Source organism: Lampetra planeri, unplaced genomic scaffold (assembly GCF_965212315.1).
Source record: "Lampetra planeri unplaced genomic scaffold, kcLamPlan1.2.h2 scaffold_256, whole genome shotgun sequence".
Lineage (NCBI taxonomy): Eukaryota > Metazoa > Chordata > Hyperoartia > Petromyzontiformes > Petromyzontidae > Lampetra > Lampetra planeri.
In genome coordinates this window covers 43,737-63,344 of record NW_027615084.1, presented here as the reverse complement: position 1 = coordinate 63,344, position 19,608 = coordinate 43,737, and the positions used below count along the sequence as shown (strand labels likewise).

Below are 19,608 nucleotides of genomic sequence, written 5' to 3'. Positions count from 1 at the left end.
TGAATTTGAGGTTTTTTGTTGTTGCGTTTTAAGTTATTATTAGCTCCGGTCTTTATGAGATAAAAAAAAGTTTCACCGTTCAGAGTGACGAATGAATAATGAAGCAGTGATTTAATTGCATTCTTAGCCACAGTAAACAGTAAAACTTTATCGCAATTTTAGTAAATTATCTCAAAGATTGTTTTTCCATCCCGTTATCCTAAATAACACAAAAAGCGGCTGCATTTTATGACAATAATTCTGAAGTATAAGTTATAGATTTTGTCAGTGCTCCCTTTCCCTCACCTTCCCTCATCTGAGGGCATTATTGTATTAATTATTGTACTCTATTAAATACCACTTGGCAGGAACAATTATACCGTATGTTGAACTTCTTTCGCACCGTACGTAACAGTTGCTGGATCTGGCATGAGGGAAGATTTTGTGCCTCAATTTCATTGACCGTGATGACCTTTTGACCTTTGTTTCCCCCTATTTCAATATGTTGCATAATTGAGGTAAATTTTGCAAACTAAGCCGTTCCTATTGTGAGCAAAGATTATTTGCAATTCAACAATTGTTTGTCTTGGTCGTTTGTATCGAGTGAGCATGACTGAACAGAAAGTTGAAACTAATACAGAGCATTTTAAAGGCGCTTAAAAGCGTGTAAAGAGATATGCAGAGATACTTTGAACTACAATGAGAGTCAGAAATGAGAACACATTGATCAGAGATATTTACTATTCAAGGAGAATCAGTGGAATTGGGCAGGTCACGTTGCCAAGAAGGGAAGTCAACCGATGGATGAGACTGGCAACAGAATGGCAGTCAAATGAGAAAATATGACAAACCAATTTCACTCCTTTCGTACACATACAGGCCTTGCCATGAGGCATCTGAGCTGACTATGGGGGTGACCATCACGGAGATGGAGTTATGATTTCATTTCATGTACAGGAGCAACATAGGTTGTCTAAACGCGGGCTCGCGAGTGATGATAGTGGCACGCGGCAGCGGATTGACGAGAATTTGGTGCCGATGATGTCAATAACTTACAAGACATGATATGCAAACATGACTCCTTGTAAAAAAGGTGTCAGTTTTATTGCCAGATAAAAGGCTAAAAAAACAATTATAATATTTTTCTACTGGCAAATAAGGTTCCAATGGTGTAAATGCTTACCCCGAGCTCTCATACTCTGATGGTGCATTGTCTTTGAGTTGTGCGCCTTTTGGCGTCATCTGGTCCAACACCATGTGAGACTAGGCTCTAAGGAAAGCTGTCTCGGGTGTGGACCAATCAACTTCAAGGACAGTGCATACATTATCAGAGTTATGTTTTTTGTTTGCATTACGACTGCCGATATTGTGGTCTATGCAAACATGACTCCTTGCAAAAAAAGGTGTCAGTTTTGTTGCCAGATAAAAGGGTAAAAAAAAAATTATCATATTTTTCTACTGGCAAATGAGGTTCCAATGGTATAAAAACTTACAAGACGCTGATGTGTTTCTGTTTTCGTGTGCTACGCCTTTCAACAGGCGGTGAACAAGGTGAGCTGTGCGCTGAACGGAGACTGCAGAAAGAGCCGGAGCAGTAGCCGGTTGCAGGAAAAGAGAAATGCCCTGGCTGAAGCTAATTTTGGCCCACAATTCAGCCCCATTGGTACCCTGTGCATTCTACCCACAGAAATGCTGCACAAAGTCTTCAGCTACCTAGAAGGTAAACTGTGATATCCTCTTCATTTGTCACCGCACGATCATCTTTGGAGTGCATTATTTGGAGGCAAATTTCTTCCTATTATCTGCAGGTAAGGGTCACCTTGAACTGATCTTCCAGAAGCATAAAAAAAATGTCCAAGCCTTGCCTATGATCAAACCACGTGGAATGCACCCGCAAGCTAAGCAGGTTTTTAAGCCTGGATAGTTCTTGGATGGGTGGCCTATCTTTAAAACCAGGCGTCGTAGACTGCTGCGAGGCTACGTGCGAAGCAGTGCAGTACAATACTTTGTTGTACTGTGATTCTATGTTCCCGTGTCTGTGACCTCTGTCGTCATTGACCCACACTGACCAGTGTCGTAAAGTAAGGTCAAATAACCCTCATGGCCAACACGGCATGGGGAGGCCCTCATCCAGCAATGGATTCACTAAGGGCTGTAAATGTGTCGTGTCGTGACAGCTTCATCTCATTGGTAAAGTTGCTTTGAATTGATGGCTACATTCATCTCCATAATACAGTTATTATATTGATGATATTGGTCGCGAATGCCTACTTGTTAAACTACATTCATATTATCCAAGCATGTATATGGATAACAGAGGTGACTCAGAAGAATTCATTATTTTATTTGTGTTTAACCAAATATTCCCATGTGGATATAAGGATTTGCACTCTAGCAAATGGCAAAAGGTTCAGGAGCTAAACACGAATGAGAGAGTTTGTGTAGTTTTGCCATCCTTTTGCTGAAGGAGTGCAGACCAACAGTGGTTCACCTCATAGTCCACAGATAAAAGGAGTCATTTGTGTTTATAAACGTGGATTACCGGGTACCTCCTTTGCAGTCCCCACATGAAATCGAATAACAAGAGCTTTACTGTGCATGTAAAATGTTGCAAATGTAAGCCCCCGTAATTAATTTCCCTATATTTGCCTCTATGCAGCGACACAACTGAGCTTGCTGTGTTTGGTGTCTCGCGAGATGTGCGAAGAGATCCTGGAATACATGATCATACCGTCCACGTGCAACAGGCTACTCTTCGACATGTTCCACTTGGGGACCGAGCCAAGTAGCTCAGTAATAGTATTTGATCACGACAGGACGTTGGGTGAGCTTTGCCAAGGATGATGTATGTCTATTTTGTTATTACATTATTGCAAGTGTTTTTTTCTGGGTTATGCCACGTTGCTGAGCGTTTATTCTGCCCTCAAACTTATGCCACGCACAACTCTTGGGGATGCCCTCAGTTGAATGAATTCTCAACACACGGCTTAACCCAGAAGACCACACCTTGATTACGAATGGCTGGGAAAATATGCGTGTGATGTTTCATGATTATTTATTTCTCCTGTTGTCACTTTCAGCCATTTTCCGTTACCAGTTTATTTCACTTGCTATCAGTTTATCTTAATTTAATGTAGGTGATTAAAACATATAAACTAAGTGTTACTCACTTGAATTATTAACTACCTAGGAACCCATTCACACTCCATCCTGTGAGTGGCAGCACTCAGTCACTGATCATTGGGCTGCAACCGAAAGTGGGTTTATGGAAGGTGTCGTTGTATATGACATGTGCTATTCTGAAAATTACCACAGAGAGTAGATCTTCTAATTTCAGAACAAATCTTTGGTAAGCCCTGAACGTCTTATCTCCCACAATGCTTAGATAAAATACACATTTTTATTTATAAACCAACTGATGCAAATGTGTATAACAAAAATATAATTATGTACATACATGCATAAAAGTAAAAATGAGTCTCAAGACTCTTTTTCAGGAGGGTCCTGCATTGGTATGTTTGGGCAATTCCATTCATGAGTGTTTTGGCTTCTTGTGGGAGGAAACGAGAGTAACAGGAGAAAAACCATCAAGCATATGAGACGATAACACAGAATGCTTCGCACAATATAGATTCAGCAGTATATTCATGTACCAACCATCTTCTGGCCACTTTGCAACCCAAGCCTGCATCACATTGGCATTCCCAGGTGGACTCCCATCCAACTACTTTGCTAACGAGATCTGAGGAGACTGGTACCATTCAGGGTAATTAGGTCAAAACGAGAAACGATACAAACGAGAAGCTAAAAACAAGATAAAATATATATTCTTTCATCCTTGTGTGGCCCTGTATCATGACGTTTTATGAAATCACTTTGGAGGGGGCGAATCGCCAAGTGTCTCGTGTGATTCTACCATCTGTGGTGCAGGAATGCTGCTGAAGCGTGCAACGCTCTTAAAGCCGACAAAGGAGAGGCTGAAGATCCTGCACAATTTCACTTGCATGGTACAAAATTCACCCAAGCAGGTATAAATAATGGTGGAAGACTGTAAGGGAGAATTGTGGCGACATGAATTTTAATCGCGACCTATGTTAAGGAAATGTTAACACTAAACATAGGACTCTGTCATGTATTAATGTAAGTGTACCCCATAGTGTTACAGATCTGGCCAGGTGGCTGAGCAGTAGAGCGATCGGCTCAAAATCAGAAGATTGTGAGTAAAAATCCTGGTTGGAGCTTGACTTAGCCAATCATCTCTCCAGAGCTGATAAAATAAGTGTCACTTTGTCAACAGTGGTTGACCTATGGATAGCCTCACCCCCACCATAGAAATGTGGAATTTCTACCACTGCCTTAGAGCTGTCAACGGGAGACAAGCAGTGCATTGGTACTCAATTTTGCAGGAAATCCTATCAACTTGTTTTATGGTGTTAGAAGATACAGAGTAACTGTTACAATATTTACACAGTTATCATTCTTTTTCATTATTGCTATAAAGAAGGACCATTTCTCTAAATGTTGCTGATTATATATATCTCTTCCCTCATTCGGACAGTGTTATTGACGGACGCGTTGAGTTTTTGTTATGTGCACCACTGCCAACGAAGTACCACGAAACCATTAGTATTTTATTTAATCATTGACCATTTGTCGATTGAACTATCACCAGTGACCAAAGTCAGCTGAACGTGGACCACTTTTTGGTATGCACTATTCGTTTATATCAATGTGATGTAACGGTGTTTGCTTGTGTCTTCAGATTCGTTGCTTTAAATTTGGTGAATGTGCAAATTCCTTGACATGCTCGGGATTTGTTCGTTTCGGGAAACTCCTGCAGGTAATGCAACACATGTCAAACACAAATTTATTTTTTACATTACGCTTATTTTCAATCGCGTCCTTTGACATTGCCATTTTTACACGGACAAAAATATTTTAGACATGTACAACCCTTTCTCAGCCCGCTATTACAAGTGGCCAGGATATGGCAGTACAGCAAGAGGAATTGTTAATCTGCACGCGTAGTACACTTTTGAGTGCCATTCTTGTGAATGTGTGGTGCGTTTGTTACCCTCCAAAATGAAGAAAAATACACGGGGGATCTTTGCCTTGTATCTGTTTGTGTATTGCCAGTGCTTAATTCCGACCAGAAATAGTCCAGAATTGTTCTGGCATGTCACATGCATCTATTTATGGCACATCACATGCATCTCTGGATGAGGGCTTCCCCACGCCGTTCGGGTCGTGGGGGTTAATTTACCAAATTTCACCCTGCCGGTCACAGCGGATTGGTGGTGGGGAGAGCATAGACTTACAGCACAACAGATTTCGCTTTACTGTCCTGCATTACCCACCATGTAGTCCCACGGCCTATTACACCTGTTATGTATGGTGGTCACCCATCTACTAACACACTATGCAGGCACAAAACCTGCTTAGCTTCCGAGAGAGGATGGGATTTGGCACATCCCAGATGATTTGGTCAGAGGTTTAACAGCGCGTGACTGAACTGTAGATATTTGTAACAATGAATATTTCTCTCCGAGTGCCTCACAAGAATGAACAGTTATTTTTAATTCCCTACCTGACTACAAATAGTCGACCTGAAGCCGATAATAACGAGACAGGTGGGATTCAGTGCCTGTGAACGCGTGCGTGTAATTTTGCAGACCTTGATAGCTGGCTGGGAGGAGTTGGAGTGTCACAGAGTATTCAAATACGTCAGCGACAGGATGCATCTAGACTACAAGATGAAAGCAATATTAAGCTTTCAACCAGGTAAGCGGAGATCATTTTCGATATAGAAAGCATTTTGTTTTTATATCGTGAGATATCTCAGAAAGTTGTATTGGTGAAAAGATGTTCAGCTAAGGTATTCTATACATATAAAATAAGATACCGGATAATAGGCCACACTGCCGGGGTGTAACAGTTAGCACACTGGATTTGTAATCCAGAGGTCACCGGTTCGATTGGTTTTACCCACCTAGCGGAGAGTATAAATGGGTGCACCACAGTTAGTTGATCGACATATCGCGTGTGGTGGGGTAAAGTGTGGGTCCTCTCGCCTCTTCCAAGACGTCTGGCGAACGTTAAATAGTTGGCCAAATACCTTCCAGAGGGGCTCGAGAGCTCCTTGTAGTGATCCTTCTGCCAGAAGTCGCATGAACAAGCAACTGCAAGGCTGCACCTTTACTGATTACATTATAATATTTATGACACCTCAAGACGTTTTACTGATGAACAAATTTTCATTTTAAATGTAAGTATATATAATTGTAAATGAAGAACTTGACCGTATATGCTCTATGTTATGCATCTATTTATTTTAGTGACTTGCTTGCCTTTTATTATTTATCTTTTTTGTACTGGACATCTGTGAAAAGACATTCATAGCTTATCGGATTCCTCCAGTCTAAATAAAGATTCTGATTCTCATACTGATTCATGGTTCCGAGTGCATTTGCTCTGCCTGTACAATGTATAACTATGCCACTGGTCGAATGTTAAACATGCAAAAGCTCACGTAGAGTTCCTAAATCACTCCACTATATTATAAATCAATAAAAGAAACTTGCAATGCATCGATAAGTGCTGAATCCGAGAAAGCATTTTGGACGTCTATAATTCATTAGCATGCGGTGTTTATCTAAAAGGAGACAAAATCGTGATTACAAATACTATATATGTATGCCCGACCCGTGCGCAGAGGCGCACAAAGAAAGGTTAATATGCCTGAAGATATTGAGCTTATTTCACAGCCTGTCGGCTCACAAATGTAACACATAATGCAAAGAGGAATTTTAATTAGTGCCAAAGCAATTACTATCTGTCTCGACACGCAGAGTGATTGCCTAATTTAATGACATTGCAGTTTTGACAACATCTGGTAGGAGTAGAGGTGTGAAGATGTAAAAGGCTTGTCTGTTAATCTGCAGGAAGTGTTGAAGTATATTAAGCATTTTAGAACCACATCAGATGTCAAGATGTTTACAGCTTTGCCATTAATACACATGTAAAAATAATACATTTTAAGCAGGGGGAAAAATTCCACGTATGATTTTATATTTATATGCTCTAGACATCATAAACAATTTAGCTTGCCATATGGAAATTTGCATATTACATTAAATACATACCCGCACAAGTACGTGTAAGCGTATGAAGTGAATTTTAAACAGCAGGTCTCGTGTGATAATCAATGCTGTGTCAGTCCAATGACCTCTTCATGGAGACGTGGGAAATGGGACAAAAGTTGTTGGCACTTTGACCAACGTGACATTGCTGTGACCGAAAGACACGAAGTCTCTTGCATTAAGCTGCCACTCCCTGTGCATCTTCTTTGTTTACTGGCGACATTTCCTTTATTCCCAATTATTATAATCAACACCCGGTGCTCCCAATGGGCTCGGTTAACTAAAGCTTGGCTGCTGACTAAAGAGAAAAACAATCAGCGTTGAGGGCCGGCCTATCTCTCAGCAGCAGCATTCTTGTGGCAGAGTGACTTGTCTGCCAAAATTTATAGTCCCCCGGGAAAACCGGGGCCAATTTTGAGACGCGGAAGAGCGAGCGTGTGAAGTGATCTGTGATGGGTTTTCCACGTTGGGACTGCCAGGTGGAGATGGCAGTTTACATCTGGCCTACATCTACATCATTTGGCCAAACCTGGCCTAGGAAATTGACGAGTGCTGTCCCGATGACGGTATACAAAAGCCTAATTTTTTGTCGGCTGCTGTGGTGCACGATGTAGAACGCACAGACTGTCGGGTAAATCAAACCTTCTCGAACTTGAAGCTAGAAGGAACAACGGCCAAATGGTTAAGCATAATGATGGAGCGGCAGCCAATTAATAGAATGTGTTCGAGAGGACATCTACAAAGGAGATGTAGCAATTACATCAGCTCCTATGCATATTCTAGATAGACTATTGTATTGTGCGATATTATGAGGGATGGGGACGGCTTGGGAAGACCTTATCCAGCGCACCGAGATCTTTGGAGGAATTGCGCCTTATAAAGGTAAATTACTATCTGACTATGATGGGGTGCACGCCTGTAAGCTCACGCTTCTGAGGCGAGGGTTTGGTGGATTACGTAGAGATGAGCAAAATTGACAAATCTATTGGGTTGTGAGCTGGCTGTACAGGAAATGCCAGTGCAGTAAATAGGTTCTTAAAACCTCTACGATCTTTGAGTTGTGTCTCGTCATTTCGTGGGTTTATTCTGGGTACTCCAGTTTCTTCTTGCTGGCAAATACACCTCTAGAAGGAATTGGCCAAACATCCCAATGCAAGAAACTCCTGAAAAAATTACATGAATAAATTACAACATTATTAATATCATTGTCATCCCATAGAGATGGAATTATTTGGGCCATCACTGTACTGAGTACGAAAATTATCCATTAATGCCTTTTCTCACAAAGTGCAGCGTTTGCACCAGAAAGAGTGGGTGAGATGGGAGGGGAGAGATTGGCGTATTTGAAAGGGAGGCGTGAAATGAGAGGAGGGTGGTAGGAGAATTCTGGAGGGGAGTAGAGCGAGATGAGAGGGGAAAGGTAGTCGAGGCCAAGTTGGTGAAGACGGTAAGCATAATCTTTAATGGATTACATTGGCAAGCGTAGAAATCTGTACCATTGTGGGCTATGGGGACTGCAGTTTTGGGAAACCCGGCTCCGATAAATGTGTTTTATTTATTGTAAGTTGCTGACCAGCCCCTCCTGGACATCTGTGAAAAACAGCTTCATAGCTCATCGGATTTTTCCTGTGAATAAAGATTATAATTCAGAACAAAAGATTCTGAAAACGCATCTCCCCCGACTTTGGTTTGTTTTGTACGCAGGGAAAGCAAAGCAGCTTGAGATGGAGGTGAAGTGCGTATGCCGGCGGGTGCTGCTGGACCCGTGCCTGTTTCACTCCGAGCGTCTCTTCTGGTTGGGCCAGATCCTGAAGCCTTGGCCACTAGTCAGCCAGGCGCGTCTGCTCTTCGTGATATACGGGCCCTACTGCGAACACGAAGGTATGTACTCGGATCACAATTCAGTCCACGCCCAGCGGTTCAATAAATTGTCACGATCCGGGGTCATGATTACCATATCGTTTGCATTGGTCCCGAACACAGGGTGATGCACTGCTGGCTGCAGAGCTCAAAATAGACATTTATTTTCTCATGATATAATACCAATAGCACACTTGCGAATTGCAGCCTCTTTGTCAATCCACGACTGGTAGAAAGCCTGCCCACATCGTGTCAGTCGCGACAGTGCAGTGCACTAACCACTGCACCGGTGCACCCTGATCACATAATTGGAATATAATTGTGGGAAAAAAATAAAGAAAATGTTTCATCTTTTGTGATACCGCAGCACCCACTGCACTCGTTGTTGCTGCGCACACACGCACTCGTACGCATACAATGCACGCGTGTTCACATGCGCACACACACGCCCACACAAACACACGCGCACACTTTAATGCGATGCAGGTCGTGTGCTGTGGGAGCGTACGCTGGTGAAGAATCCCGCGCGCGACACTTCTCTGCGCGACCTCAGCTCCGTCGTTCGAAACCTGGGGGCCTCCAAAGCTACCAACTGGAACGATTCTGACGTCATGAGCATCATCGGAGAGATTTCCGGTACCGGCGGCACTTGACACACCCTGCCGAACGTCTCGTAGGGGTGGGGGGCTAATCGCTCTCCGATGTGTCTTCGTTTTGCACCGCGTGTTGTACGGCCGGACGTCCGATGTTTTGTTTCACGTGCTCGGAGCTTCTTCAGGAGCTTGAGAAACTGGAAAAGCTCCCCACACGTGTGGTGAAATGTCGGAAATCGTGCGAAATGACACGTGGTACAATCCAAAAACATCCCAGAGACGTACAGCACAAATGGGAAAACTACTTCAGGAAACAAAACATATCGTGTCTAAATTAAGGTTTTCATCGTGTAATATTTAACGTATCTAAATGTAAATATACATCACCAGACAATTATGTATTTCTCATTATAGACAAATGCATGTTTCGTATATGGTCAAGTATATACAAAGGCTATCTAAAAATGTTGGAAGGGAGCAACTTCCCCATTTGCCCCCCGCTGGGTGGTGCAGGTCGACGACAAGGGTTTGCGGTGGGGTCGTGGGTCACGCGCTGGCTGGCTCACTGGCGTGGGGATTAGTAGGAGTCAGGGCTAGTGGTTTACTTTGGGGTTAAGGGTTAGGGGTAGGGATTAGGAGCGCGGCTCCGCTAAGTGTTCCGTGCGATGGGTCTGTGGCGGTGGCGACGGTGTTTTTTGTGCTCGTGCTTTATTTGTACACCAAAGCCACACTGAGCGTCAAGTCTCTTCTTCAGGAGGGTCCTTGTTTTGGGATGTTTGGTCAATTCCATTATTGTCCTGTGTGTTTTTTTACTTGGGAGGAAACTTGAGTACCCAGAGAAAAGCACATACATATTGGATAACACTCAGAAATCTGTGCAGCTGGGGCAACAGCCTATGTGCTGTACCACAATCATATTTTGTATGGTGTTGAATTGATCAACAACGCGTATATGTTCATGTCAAGGTCAGTGAGTGAGTCAGTGGATGGCTTTTTCAGTAGCTTGGTGAATATTTGAAATGCTAATGGCAAATAATCGAAGCAGCCGGTAGTGTTTCTCTGTGGTCCTCGGTGTGAGATTGATGACCGCAGTTTCAAAATTTTCCAATCGTATAAAAGATAGCTGAATCTACCGTGCAATGTGTACCACAATCCATTTAGGATGGATATCAAAATAGACATGGCCTATTTAATTTTAAATAACATTTAAGGCCTTCATTGATTCTACTTGCTGCTGGATCAAAATCATATATTTTTTTTGATCATGAACAAACCCTTGACTGTTTCCTTGTTATTTTGATTACCCACAACCTGCCATTGATTATTGTACTTGCGGTACTACAAATTCGGCTGTACAGCCATACTGCCCATGTATCTTCGGCTGGGTCAGGGGCAAATGACCGAGTAAAAAAACTAGGTGATAGTAGGCCTTGGACTTAAGCCGACGCCAACCGCTTTTATGACGAAGAGCAGTCCTGACGTTGCCTGAGTGGCTGGTCGAGGTCGGGAGTTCGTTTGAACGTAGAGGTCACGCAAGGCGACGGTCATTGACGTCATCGAAAACGACTTCAGCTGACGTCGCCAGCAGTCTCTAGCCACCGGTATTCCCCCACCCACCCTCTCTCCCACGCCCATGCAGTGTTACCAAACAAATGGAACGCGGAGAATTTTGCCCGATTCCTCATTCTGTGCGGGGAGAGGGTCTGCACCATGATGCTGAGCAGCAGAGCCGTGAACCGACACTTCCCACAGCTCGCCAACCTCGTCGTCTTCATGTCAGTCGTGAGTCGCGCGGAGGCCACCGGGCGTGGGCGGGCAGGTGGGCACACGGGTAGGTAGGTAAGGTAGAGAGCATCTTTATTTGTTTGTAACCGGGCTTTAGCTCGTTCATTCAAAATAAATGGAGAAAAAGCTGAAGAGTGTGCAAACGGGCATGGAGGGATGCATCCTTGGAATTACACAGAGACAGACAGTGGCCCCTGTATGTATGATTAGAGAACATACGCAAGTTATATTGAAATATTGACTGTTAAAAAAAGTGAGCTTGGGCAAGACATGTAGTTAGAAGGGATGATGGCCGCTGGTCGAGACTAACTGCAGAGTCGCAGGTAAATGAAGGAGCATGCATGAGAGATTTTGCAGTGCAGGGATGAGGTGGTGAAATCAGTTCATGTACATGCCCTCGAGGGATTTTAATTGGCAAGTTTGTTGTAAACGGCGACGGCTTGGAAAGACCTTCATTTAGCAGTGAATTGATCAATGAATGATGATGCAACTTCCAATATATGTGAGGGCGAGCCAGTCCCTGCTGGTGTGTGTGGCGCAGGTATGTGAGAAGGACGGCTACAAGATGGCCTGGCTGGCGAACACCGTGAAGAAAATCTGCTGCACCATTGACAACCAGTCAGACGTGCAGCAGCTGCTGCACAGCATCGTTCGAATCTACAAGGAGGTCATCGTGCAGCTCATCCACTCGCTCACGGGTCAGACTCATCACCTCATACGCACATTGTCACTTGCATGCAGATTCATCATCATTGTTGTTGTTATTATATTGTTATTGTCATCGTTATCGTCATCATTCATCATCTCCTGCATGGACCTGGAGTGTTATTCTTTCGTGTGCATGGTGAGTTTTCTCTGGGTGCTCTGGTTTCCTCCCATATGAAGCAAAGCAGTCGTTATTTTCAAGGGAATTGAGGCTAACATCATGATGCAGGACCCTCCTGAAAAATAGTCGTCAGACTCAATGAAGCTTTGCAGGTGGCATTGTGAAGCGGTTGCACAATGGTTAGCTCACTGCGCCATGAAACTAGCGAACCTGAGTTTGATTCCTGGCCACGGCGAACATCAGAGGCGAGTGATACCTTCACCGGTCCTGGGCCCACCCACTTCACCTACCCACAATGACGAGCGCGGTGAAATATGGTCAGATAACGTCAATGAACACCTAAAAGCAGACTGACACATGTCTGAACGTTATTATTACCATTACTTATTATTAATATTTATGTTCACCCCTGTTTTCCCCTGACCCCCTTATCTTGTGAAATTATAATCCGCTCAACAAGGTGAATGGGGGCGGGAGCCGTGTGGGAGCCAGGGGCAGGATTTGGTGATGATTATTATTACAAAGCCATCATTATTGGCCCAGCTATTAATAGGCGACGTCTGCAAGTAAGCCTGGGGGTCAGGGTGCTGAGTGTGCTTAAGCTCTTGTGTTAGACAACATCCCTCTCCTCTGGGGGGGCAGGGGAGGGGAGGGGTTGGGGTAGTTGGTGCGGGGGAGGGGAGATGGGATGAAGGGTTGAGTGGTGGTGGAGGGGGTGAGTTGGGGGGAGGGGGGCAACACTTCACTCAAAACTCCAAGCCGCACGCTGCAATAACCCTTAACCCTTTCATGTTCCTCATTGTGCAATAAAAAAAACAATTTCTGCGAGATAATTCCGTATTATTTCTGTTCACATATACACGATTTTAAACATGTACCGTATTAGCGTCATTATACATAATCCGATTCTGATTTAGCCGAGTGAATGTTAATCGCGCGTAATTTGATTCATGCATTAATTTGCTTTATTTACTCAGTGCCTGGGACAGGAAAAGACAGCACGTCTAATTCTCGCAGTGCTGTTGCGTTCATGCGTACGTGCGCGTGTATGTGTGTATGTGCGCGCGTGTTGAATTTTTTTTGCCACCCATTCCCACCGCCTTTCCGTGCGGCAACGCGTCGGTAGAGTCCCGGGAGGGTTGCTTGGAAGAAATGTGCATTTCACCTCGCAATGAGGACATTTTAATTTAGGAACCCCCCCACCCCACCATCCAACCATCCCCAAAATACTCCCCTCCTGCCACCACCAGCACCCCCCCTCTATAAAGCGCCCAATGCCTATTACATCATACACTCCTGCGTGCCAAGCCGTACCGCTCCCGACGCATTGTGTGAACGACAGAAGCACTAATCCGTCCAGATGTACACCCTCTAGAGCAGCGGGGAGACGTGTGGGGGCGCAGTGCGGGTCAGGACAAAAGACTTGCTTTGTGGGGGGATATAGAGTGAGGGGGGGGGCAGAGGATTGGTGGAGGGTTTAGTGTGGGCAGTGGGGTGGTGAGGTGGCACTGTGAAGGATGATGATGATCGAGCAATAATGATGGAGTAATTGGTGACGATGTAAGGAATGACAATAAAGATGACGTTATATGGTGATAAGAATGTTAATTCAGGTTGGATGATGATGAGTGGACGACATTGATAAACTTTGATGATGATGACGAATTTATTCCATAATGAGCAGGATAGAGAGCGTGATGTTAGTAATGATCATAAAGTAGAGATGGATTGAGGATGATTCATGACAACTAATGATGATCGTTCGATGATGTTGATTCAATGACGATTAAGAACGTGACGAAGACAATTATGATAATGATCATGATCGCGATGACAAAGACTAAGACGATGATAAAGACATGGACAGACGAAGGGAGTGTGTGAACGGAGTGGGTGTAGGGAGCTGTAATCTTTAATGCCTGCCTTGTCGATCGAAGCCCTAATCTGTTATTGTGTCGATGGAGGACTTAAAGGCTGTGAACGATTTAAGTGCCGGTTCACATAAAGTAGCAGCCACCTCTCCCCACACAGCCCCTGTCGTATCGGGCTATGCGTCCCAGCTTTATTGTAAGGCTATATTTTGCCGCCTTTGAAGTCTGCCTTATGGAGGCCAGGTCAGCAAACGCGAAGTGCAAAGGATTGATGATGAAAGTGCCCTTATCTATGTTCACAGGTGGATGGGATAGAGTAGGTGGCCAATATAACAAGGATCCACAGACAACGTGAGAATGATAAAATAAACAGATGGACAGGTGGAGGGATGAAGATAAAGATCCCCTTATAGACATACAGACTATGGGGCAAGTGCTGTTTGCGACCACCTATGAAGGCTAACACGACACACTTGCACAGATACACAGACATATATACAGATATACGCAGGCAAACAAAGTGCGCTGACCTCTACGCTACAGCTCTACCCTATTAAGACAGTATGGCACATGAGGGGGTTGGTTTAGCCATCACTACTGCATATATACATTTTCACACATACACACTCATACACATACTTGCATAGATACATAAAAACTCACATACACAGCTACACACACACAAACATGCAGACCAGTGCATACACACAGCCTCACGCACAAACCCACAAAACAAATATCCCCCGCTATAGACTTAACAGACTGTTGGGGCAAGTGTTGTATGCGAGTAGTACCTATGAAGGCCGGCACGGTAGACGAGGTGATGGGTGGCCGGCACCACGCCCGGCCGCCTTTGTTTCCCCAGTGGCGATGTTTACACTGCACCAGGGTACTCATTTGAGGCTGATTCGACCTAAGGGAGGCCCAGGAGGGGTTCAGATAATCATCACTGGTGTTGGCCGTGACCTCGGGTGTCCCGGTTCGGAGCACAGCGCACTCACCGTTGTGCCACCATTCCATACACACTGACATACGTGACTTTAATAGGTATGGTACAAAGTATCACTCTTTACATCATGTACGAATGTTTTTCCACTTTCAAAACCACACGTCAAATTACATAGCGTCGGGCTTCAGCGAGTTAGTTTCTGGACGAATGAGTGAGTAGTTTAATAAATGAGTGGTCCACTGAATGACCGAATGGCTCAGTAGATGCGTGGATGAGTTAGCGAGTGCACGGCTCAACTAAACGACTGAGCGATTCGTCCAGTGTGTGAGTGTGTGGCTCAGCATATGACTGAGTGATTGCGCGAGTGAGTGGCTCCCTAAATGACTGACTGAGTGCTTCAGCGAGCGAACGAGCGCACAGCCGAGCAGTGCTTGCCGCCGTCATTATCGGACCGGCTGTGCCCGTCGGAGCGGAAGGCAGCAAAAAAAAGCCCCGGCGCTCTCGCATGGGAACCTGAGCTCCCGCCATAAATTACCTTGTCACCGTTGCTCCGCGCGATCCACGTATAAGCAATATATAAATTACGGGGCTTGGCGGGACCTAATGGATGATTTCCTGGCTGACTGTCATGGTGTGGTAGGAGGCGCGCACTCCCACTGCCCGCCTGTGTCTTCATCACCGCCCGCCTCCCCTCCTTTGTCTGGGCAGGGGTTGGTGGGGAGTTGGCGGTGGGGGGGGCAGAGAACGGCTAATGGGCAGTTAATGATGAGCTGTAATGTGGGAACGGGACAGGAAAGGCAGTTACCAATGCCGCTTAATTAATATCATGTCAAATTAAGACTGAGGCACTTGATTAATAATTGAACTGTCAGCCCGCACAGCGATTTTCCTTTTAATGAATGCGTCTCATATCTCTGATGAGTCGCATCTGAAGATTTTTTTTGCGTCTTTTCTTTTCCCCTACACTTCATTGTCTCTTTTGCTCACGTTTTACTTTTTTTCACACGTTTTTCTCGCTGCGCTCAGAGCGTTTCACTTAATGATGCCGGTCTAAGGCTGTGGAATTTTGTTTACGTTGGTTAGCGAGGGTTCACAACAATGCTAAGTGATCGCACGTACCCTTAAATGAGGACACAAACTCAGAAATAAACAGCTCTTATCTTGTAGCTGCACACGTAAGGTGCTCAAAAAATATTTATCTGAACTTAAACTGCAATGTTTCAGATGAATTACCCTCATATCATAGCCCACCACAGCAAGGATGAATTATCACGATTCCATAAAAAAAAACATCTATTCTTTTAAAAAGAAAATAGTGGCTGCCAGGGAATCACTTTAACGCTATGCATACAGAAGCGCCATGAATCCAAATTGGAACATACACTCATCTAAAAACATACTCTTGCACACGTGATTTGATACATGCATTGTGAGGTTAAGCATCAATATTAATCATTGCATCGCTGGACGTTGACACTCAAATTAATTGAAACTGCCTGAAAATTCCATGCGGATTGCTGGAGTTTTAAACACGTAAAAATTCAACAAGTCTGCATGAATAGTTTAGTTGTCCCTGAACCCACTTAAAATGTTATTAGAGAGTGCGGTGTGTCCCAGGCCGAGTTCGAAGCTTCGTTCATCATCATACTCAGCTATGATGAAACCACTGTTGGATGAAGCCCTCTCCAAGCTGCCACCATCTCTCACAGTCCTGTAATCTAACAATCCATTCAATACCCGCACACGAGCCGATTTCATTGGGGGCACGTTCCCGTTCCCTCCTACGGGTTGCTACTCCGTCGTTAGTCTTACGTAGCGACCATCATCTATTTCTCACGTCGTGTCCTGCCCAACCCCATTTACTTTTCTTCACAGTAAAAGCTTCGTTCAATGAGCCAAAGGGACTTTAAAATCAGTCTGGAGAGATTGTAGGGGGGTGATGGGCAGTGGACTTTCCGTTCCACCTATGTTTATGACCTGTTTAACATTTGTATGGGCGCTCCAAAGAGTTAACACCATAAACAGTCGGCTATTTTTGCTGCTGCCACTGCTGCTGTATATCTTTCAACATCAGATTCCATGTTATTTGCTAGGCTAGACGTTTGCTAGGCTAGGCGTTTGCTAAGCAGGTATACGGAGGGACAGGTGTTATGGGCCAGATTTAGTTTTTTAATAGTGCGTGACTTTTGCTCTTAATATATTCCCAGAGCTCTATTTCTCACTGAATATTTTCCAAGTCACTGATAGACTGGAGTAGACCTAGGCACAGAACCATAGGGAGGTGGGGACCTGGCCTAAATAAGGAAGAAAATGTGTGATGGTTCGCCATAATCATGCAAATTTGGAGCACCTGGATATGTAGATATTTTTTATCCAATTACTAAAAAAGAACTCTTCCTATTTTTCTGGTTTGACCAAAAAATTAGCAAATCGTGAAGGCCTTTTGTTTCGGCTGTTTTTGTCAAGACATGTCTGTCTCATTGTTATTTTTGCTAAAAAAAAAATCAGACGATGAAGGAACCTACGACAACACGTGAAAAGGGCCTTCATTTGTTTCGACAAACAAAATTTGTGAAAATCTGCCACTGCAACGTTACTCGCGAATGCACGAGGCAGACACGGGGACATCACGCCATGGTAACGCGCCGAACTAGCCAAGATATCTTACAACACAGCTGAAAAAAATGTATATAAACAACATCGTTGAGAAACAAAAAGGCACTTGAAACATATTGTAAAACAGAAGGTCAAAACAGTAACAAATTTTCTGTGCTTTCCTTTTGAAAACCCGGGGATGGAAAGTCGACTTACGGGGCCGTTCGCTGCCAAAGTTAGCTGGTTCCGTCCGGCCCTTCGCCCCAGCCTCACAGTGGTGGCCTCTGTTTGCGGTTAGCAGGGTCTGGTGAGGCATGGCCACTCAGCCCAGCTCCTGCCAAGGACCACTCTCATGCAGCCCTTGGTAGTGGTGGCAGCTGCCCTTAATCTTAAATAAAAGAGGGGTGGGGGGTGGTGGCTCACAACAAATCCTAGGGCGGCCGGCTGGGACTGTGAAGGAGTGTAACAACAAAAAAAAACAACAACAAAACACAAATGGTAAATTAGGGCCTTTATTTATGGGTTTAAAAGGCTCTATACACAGGCAGGCCCCATGCAATTTAGACTGTGAACAGCGAGGCCACAATGAGGCTTTGTACATTAGGAGTGCCTTTGCCTTTCCGCTCCGCGTTGATATATGTGCGAGAATGTAAAGTGGAGCACTGCGGAGAACGTATGAACAGGCCGCCGCGGTACAACGGAGGCTAAAGATGTCATCGTCTGGTTAAAACAACCACAGCTTTTCCTTATGCAATGAATAATTAATTTGTTTAAAATATACATGCGCCTTGCTTATAGGCATACAGAAAGCGTAAAACGGGGTTTGTCGTGAGGCCGTTTCGCTTCACGTGCCTTTACGGTTCATTAATAATGGAAGATTCCGCTGTTATTATCGCTGGAGTAACCTCACGTTCAACCCATCGCGAGTTGTAAATGTCTAAATGAACTCCGAACCCGTGTAAAGTCGCCGATTTATATAACATTTTCGGGTCGCAGTTGGAACGGGTCATTGAGCGCGTTGCCGGCTTTTAAGGGTAATTTATTCCACATCCGAAAGCACGATTATTTTCCCCCCGCTCACAGTAATTTATGGTTGCTGTGCCTCTTGTGCGAACGTCATATGAAGAGATTTTAATTAAAATGAGAATAGTGTAGCGTACACAAAAAGGCCGTTTTAAACTTAATAGATTAACAGACCACTCGGCCACGTATACATTAATGGTCTGTTTCATCAAGTAGAAATTAAATTGAAGAAAATATATTTTCGTCAATCAGTATATGGGCTTTCCAGCAGTATTTGTTTAAGCAGGCAAATAGTGTGCTAGCTTTGACTTCCTGAGTCTCATCAGCAAAGTGTCGCTTGCTAAACATAACATGATGAAATAGCCTCTCGTAAAAAATGCATTCGTACTACCAAAAATTTACCGTGACAAGTGGATAATAAATGTCGTAAGCTTACTTGTCGTTTATTTTAGTCGTTGATGATTCGCTGAACAAAAAGTGAAAGAACAAAACTTGAAAGATTGTGCAGAAAAACACATGCAGAGGTGTAAGTATGAAATGACAGTGAGAGACAGGAAGAGGGAGACATAGATTAGACAACATATACGGAAAGCATTAAAAAAAAACTAAATGATGAACGAAGCAAAGTGCCGACTACACCGAGCATCTTCTTGTTTCCTCTGATCGTTAAAAAAAAGACAACATATACGCAGGATTGAGACATCGTATACATTAATTCTAGAGTTGAAGTTTTCGTGACTGAAAGGGTCCATACTCTTTGTTTTTTTCGGTAAAAGTCACGTAGGTAAAAAAAAAATTAAATCACGACGTTTCGGAGGCAACACAAGCTTCTGTCTTCAGGTGGCATCGTCTCGTGTCTCTTGGAGCTCTCTTCACTTGATACAGTAATTTTGCTGTGATTTCTGTTGATACAGTAATTTTGCTGTGATACAGTAATTTTGCTGTGACGGTTCTACCTGAAGACGGAAGCTTGTGTTGCCTCCGAAAC

The 19,608-nt window shown here is 44.1% G+C and overlaps 1 protein-coding gene across 1 annotated transcript in view; it reads left to right on the top strand.

Moving 5' to 3' along the window:
• FBXO47 (F-box protein 47) overlaps positions 1 to 19,608 on the top strand; it is a 32,933-nt gene that overhangs the window by 233 nt on the left and 13,092 nt on the right. The window contains exons 2-10 of the mRNA XM_078623449.1: positions 1,519 to 1,699; positions 2,639 to 2,803; positions 3,910 to 4,007; positions 4,742 to 4,819; positions 5,652 to 5,760; positions 8,823 to 8,999; positions 9,465 to 9,614; positions 11,211 to 11,353; positions 11,898 to 12,054. Coding sequence (XP_078479575.1) covers positions 1,519 to 1,699; positions 2,639 to 2,803; positions 3,910 to 4,007; positions 4,742 to 4,819; positions 5,652 to 5,760; positions 8,823 to 8,999; positions 9,465 to 9,614; positions 11,211 to 11,353; positions 11,898 to 12,054 — 1,258 coding nt within the window. The remainder of the gene's footprint in view (positions 1 to 1,518; positions 1,700 to 2,638; positions 2,804 to 3,909; positions 4,008 to 4,741; positions 4,820 to 5,651; positions 5,761 to 8,822; positions 9,000 to 9,464; positions 9,615 to 11,210; positions 11,354 to 11,897; positions 12,055 to 19,608) is intronic.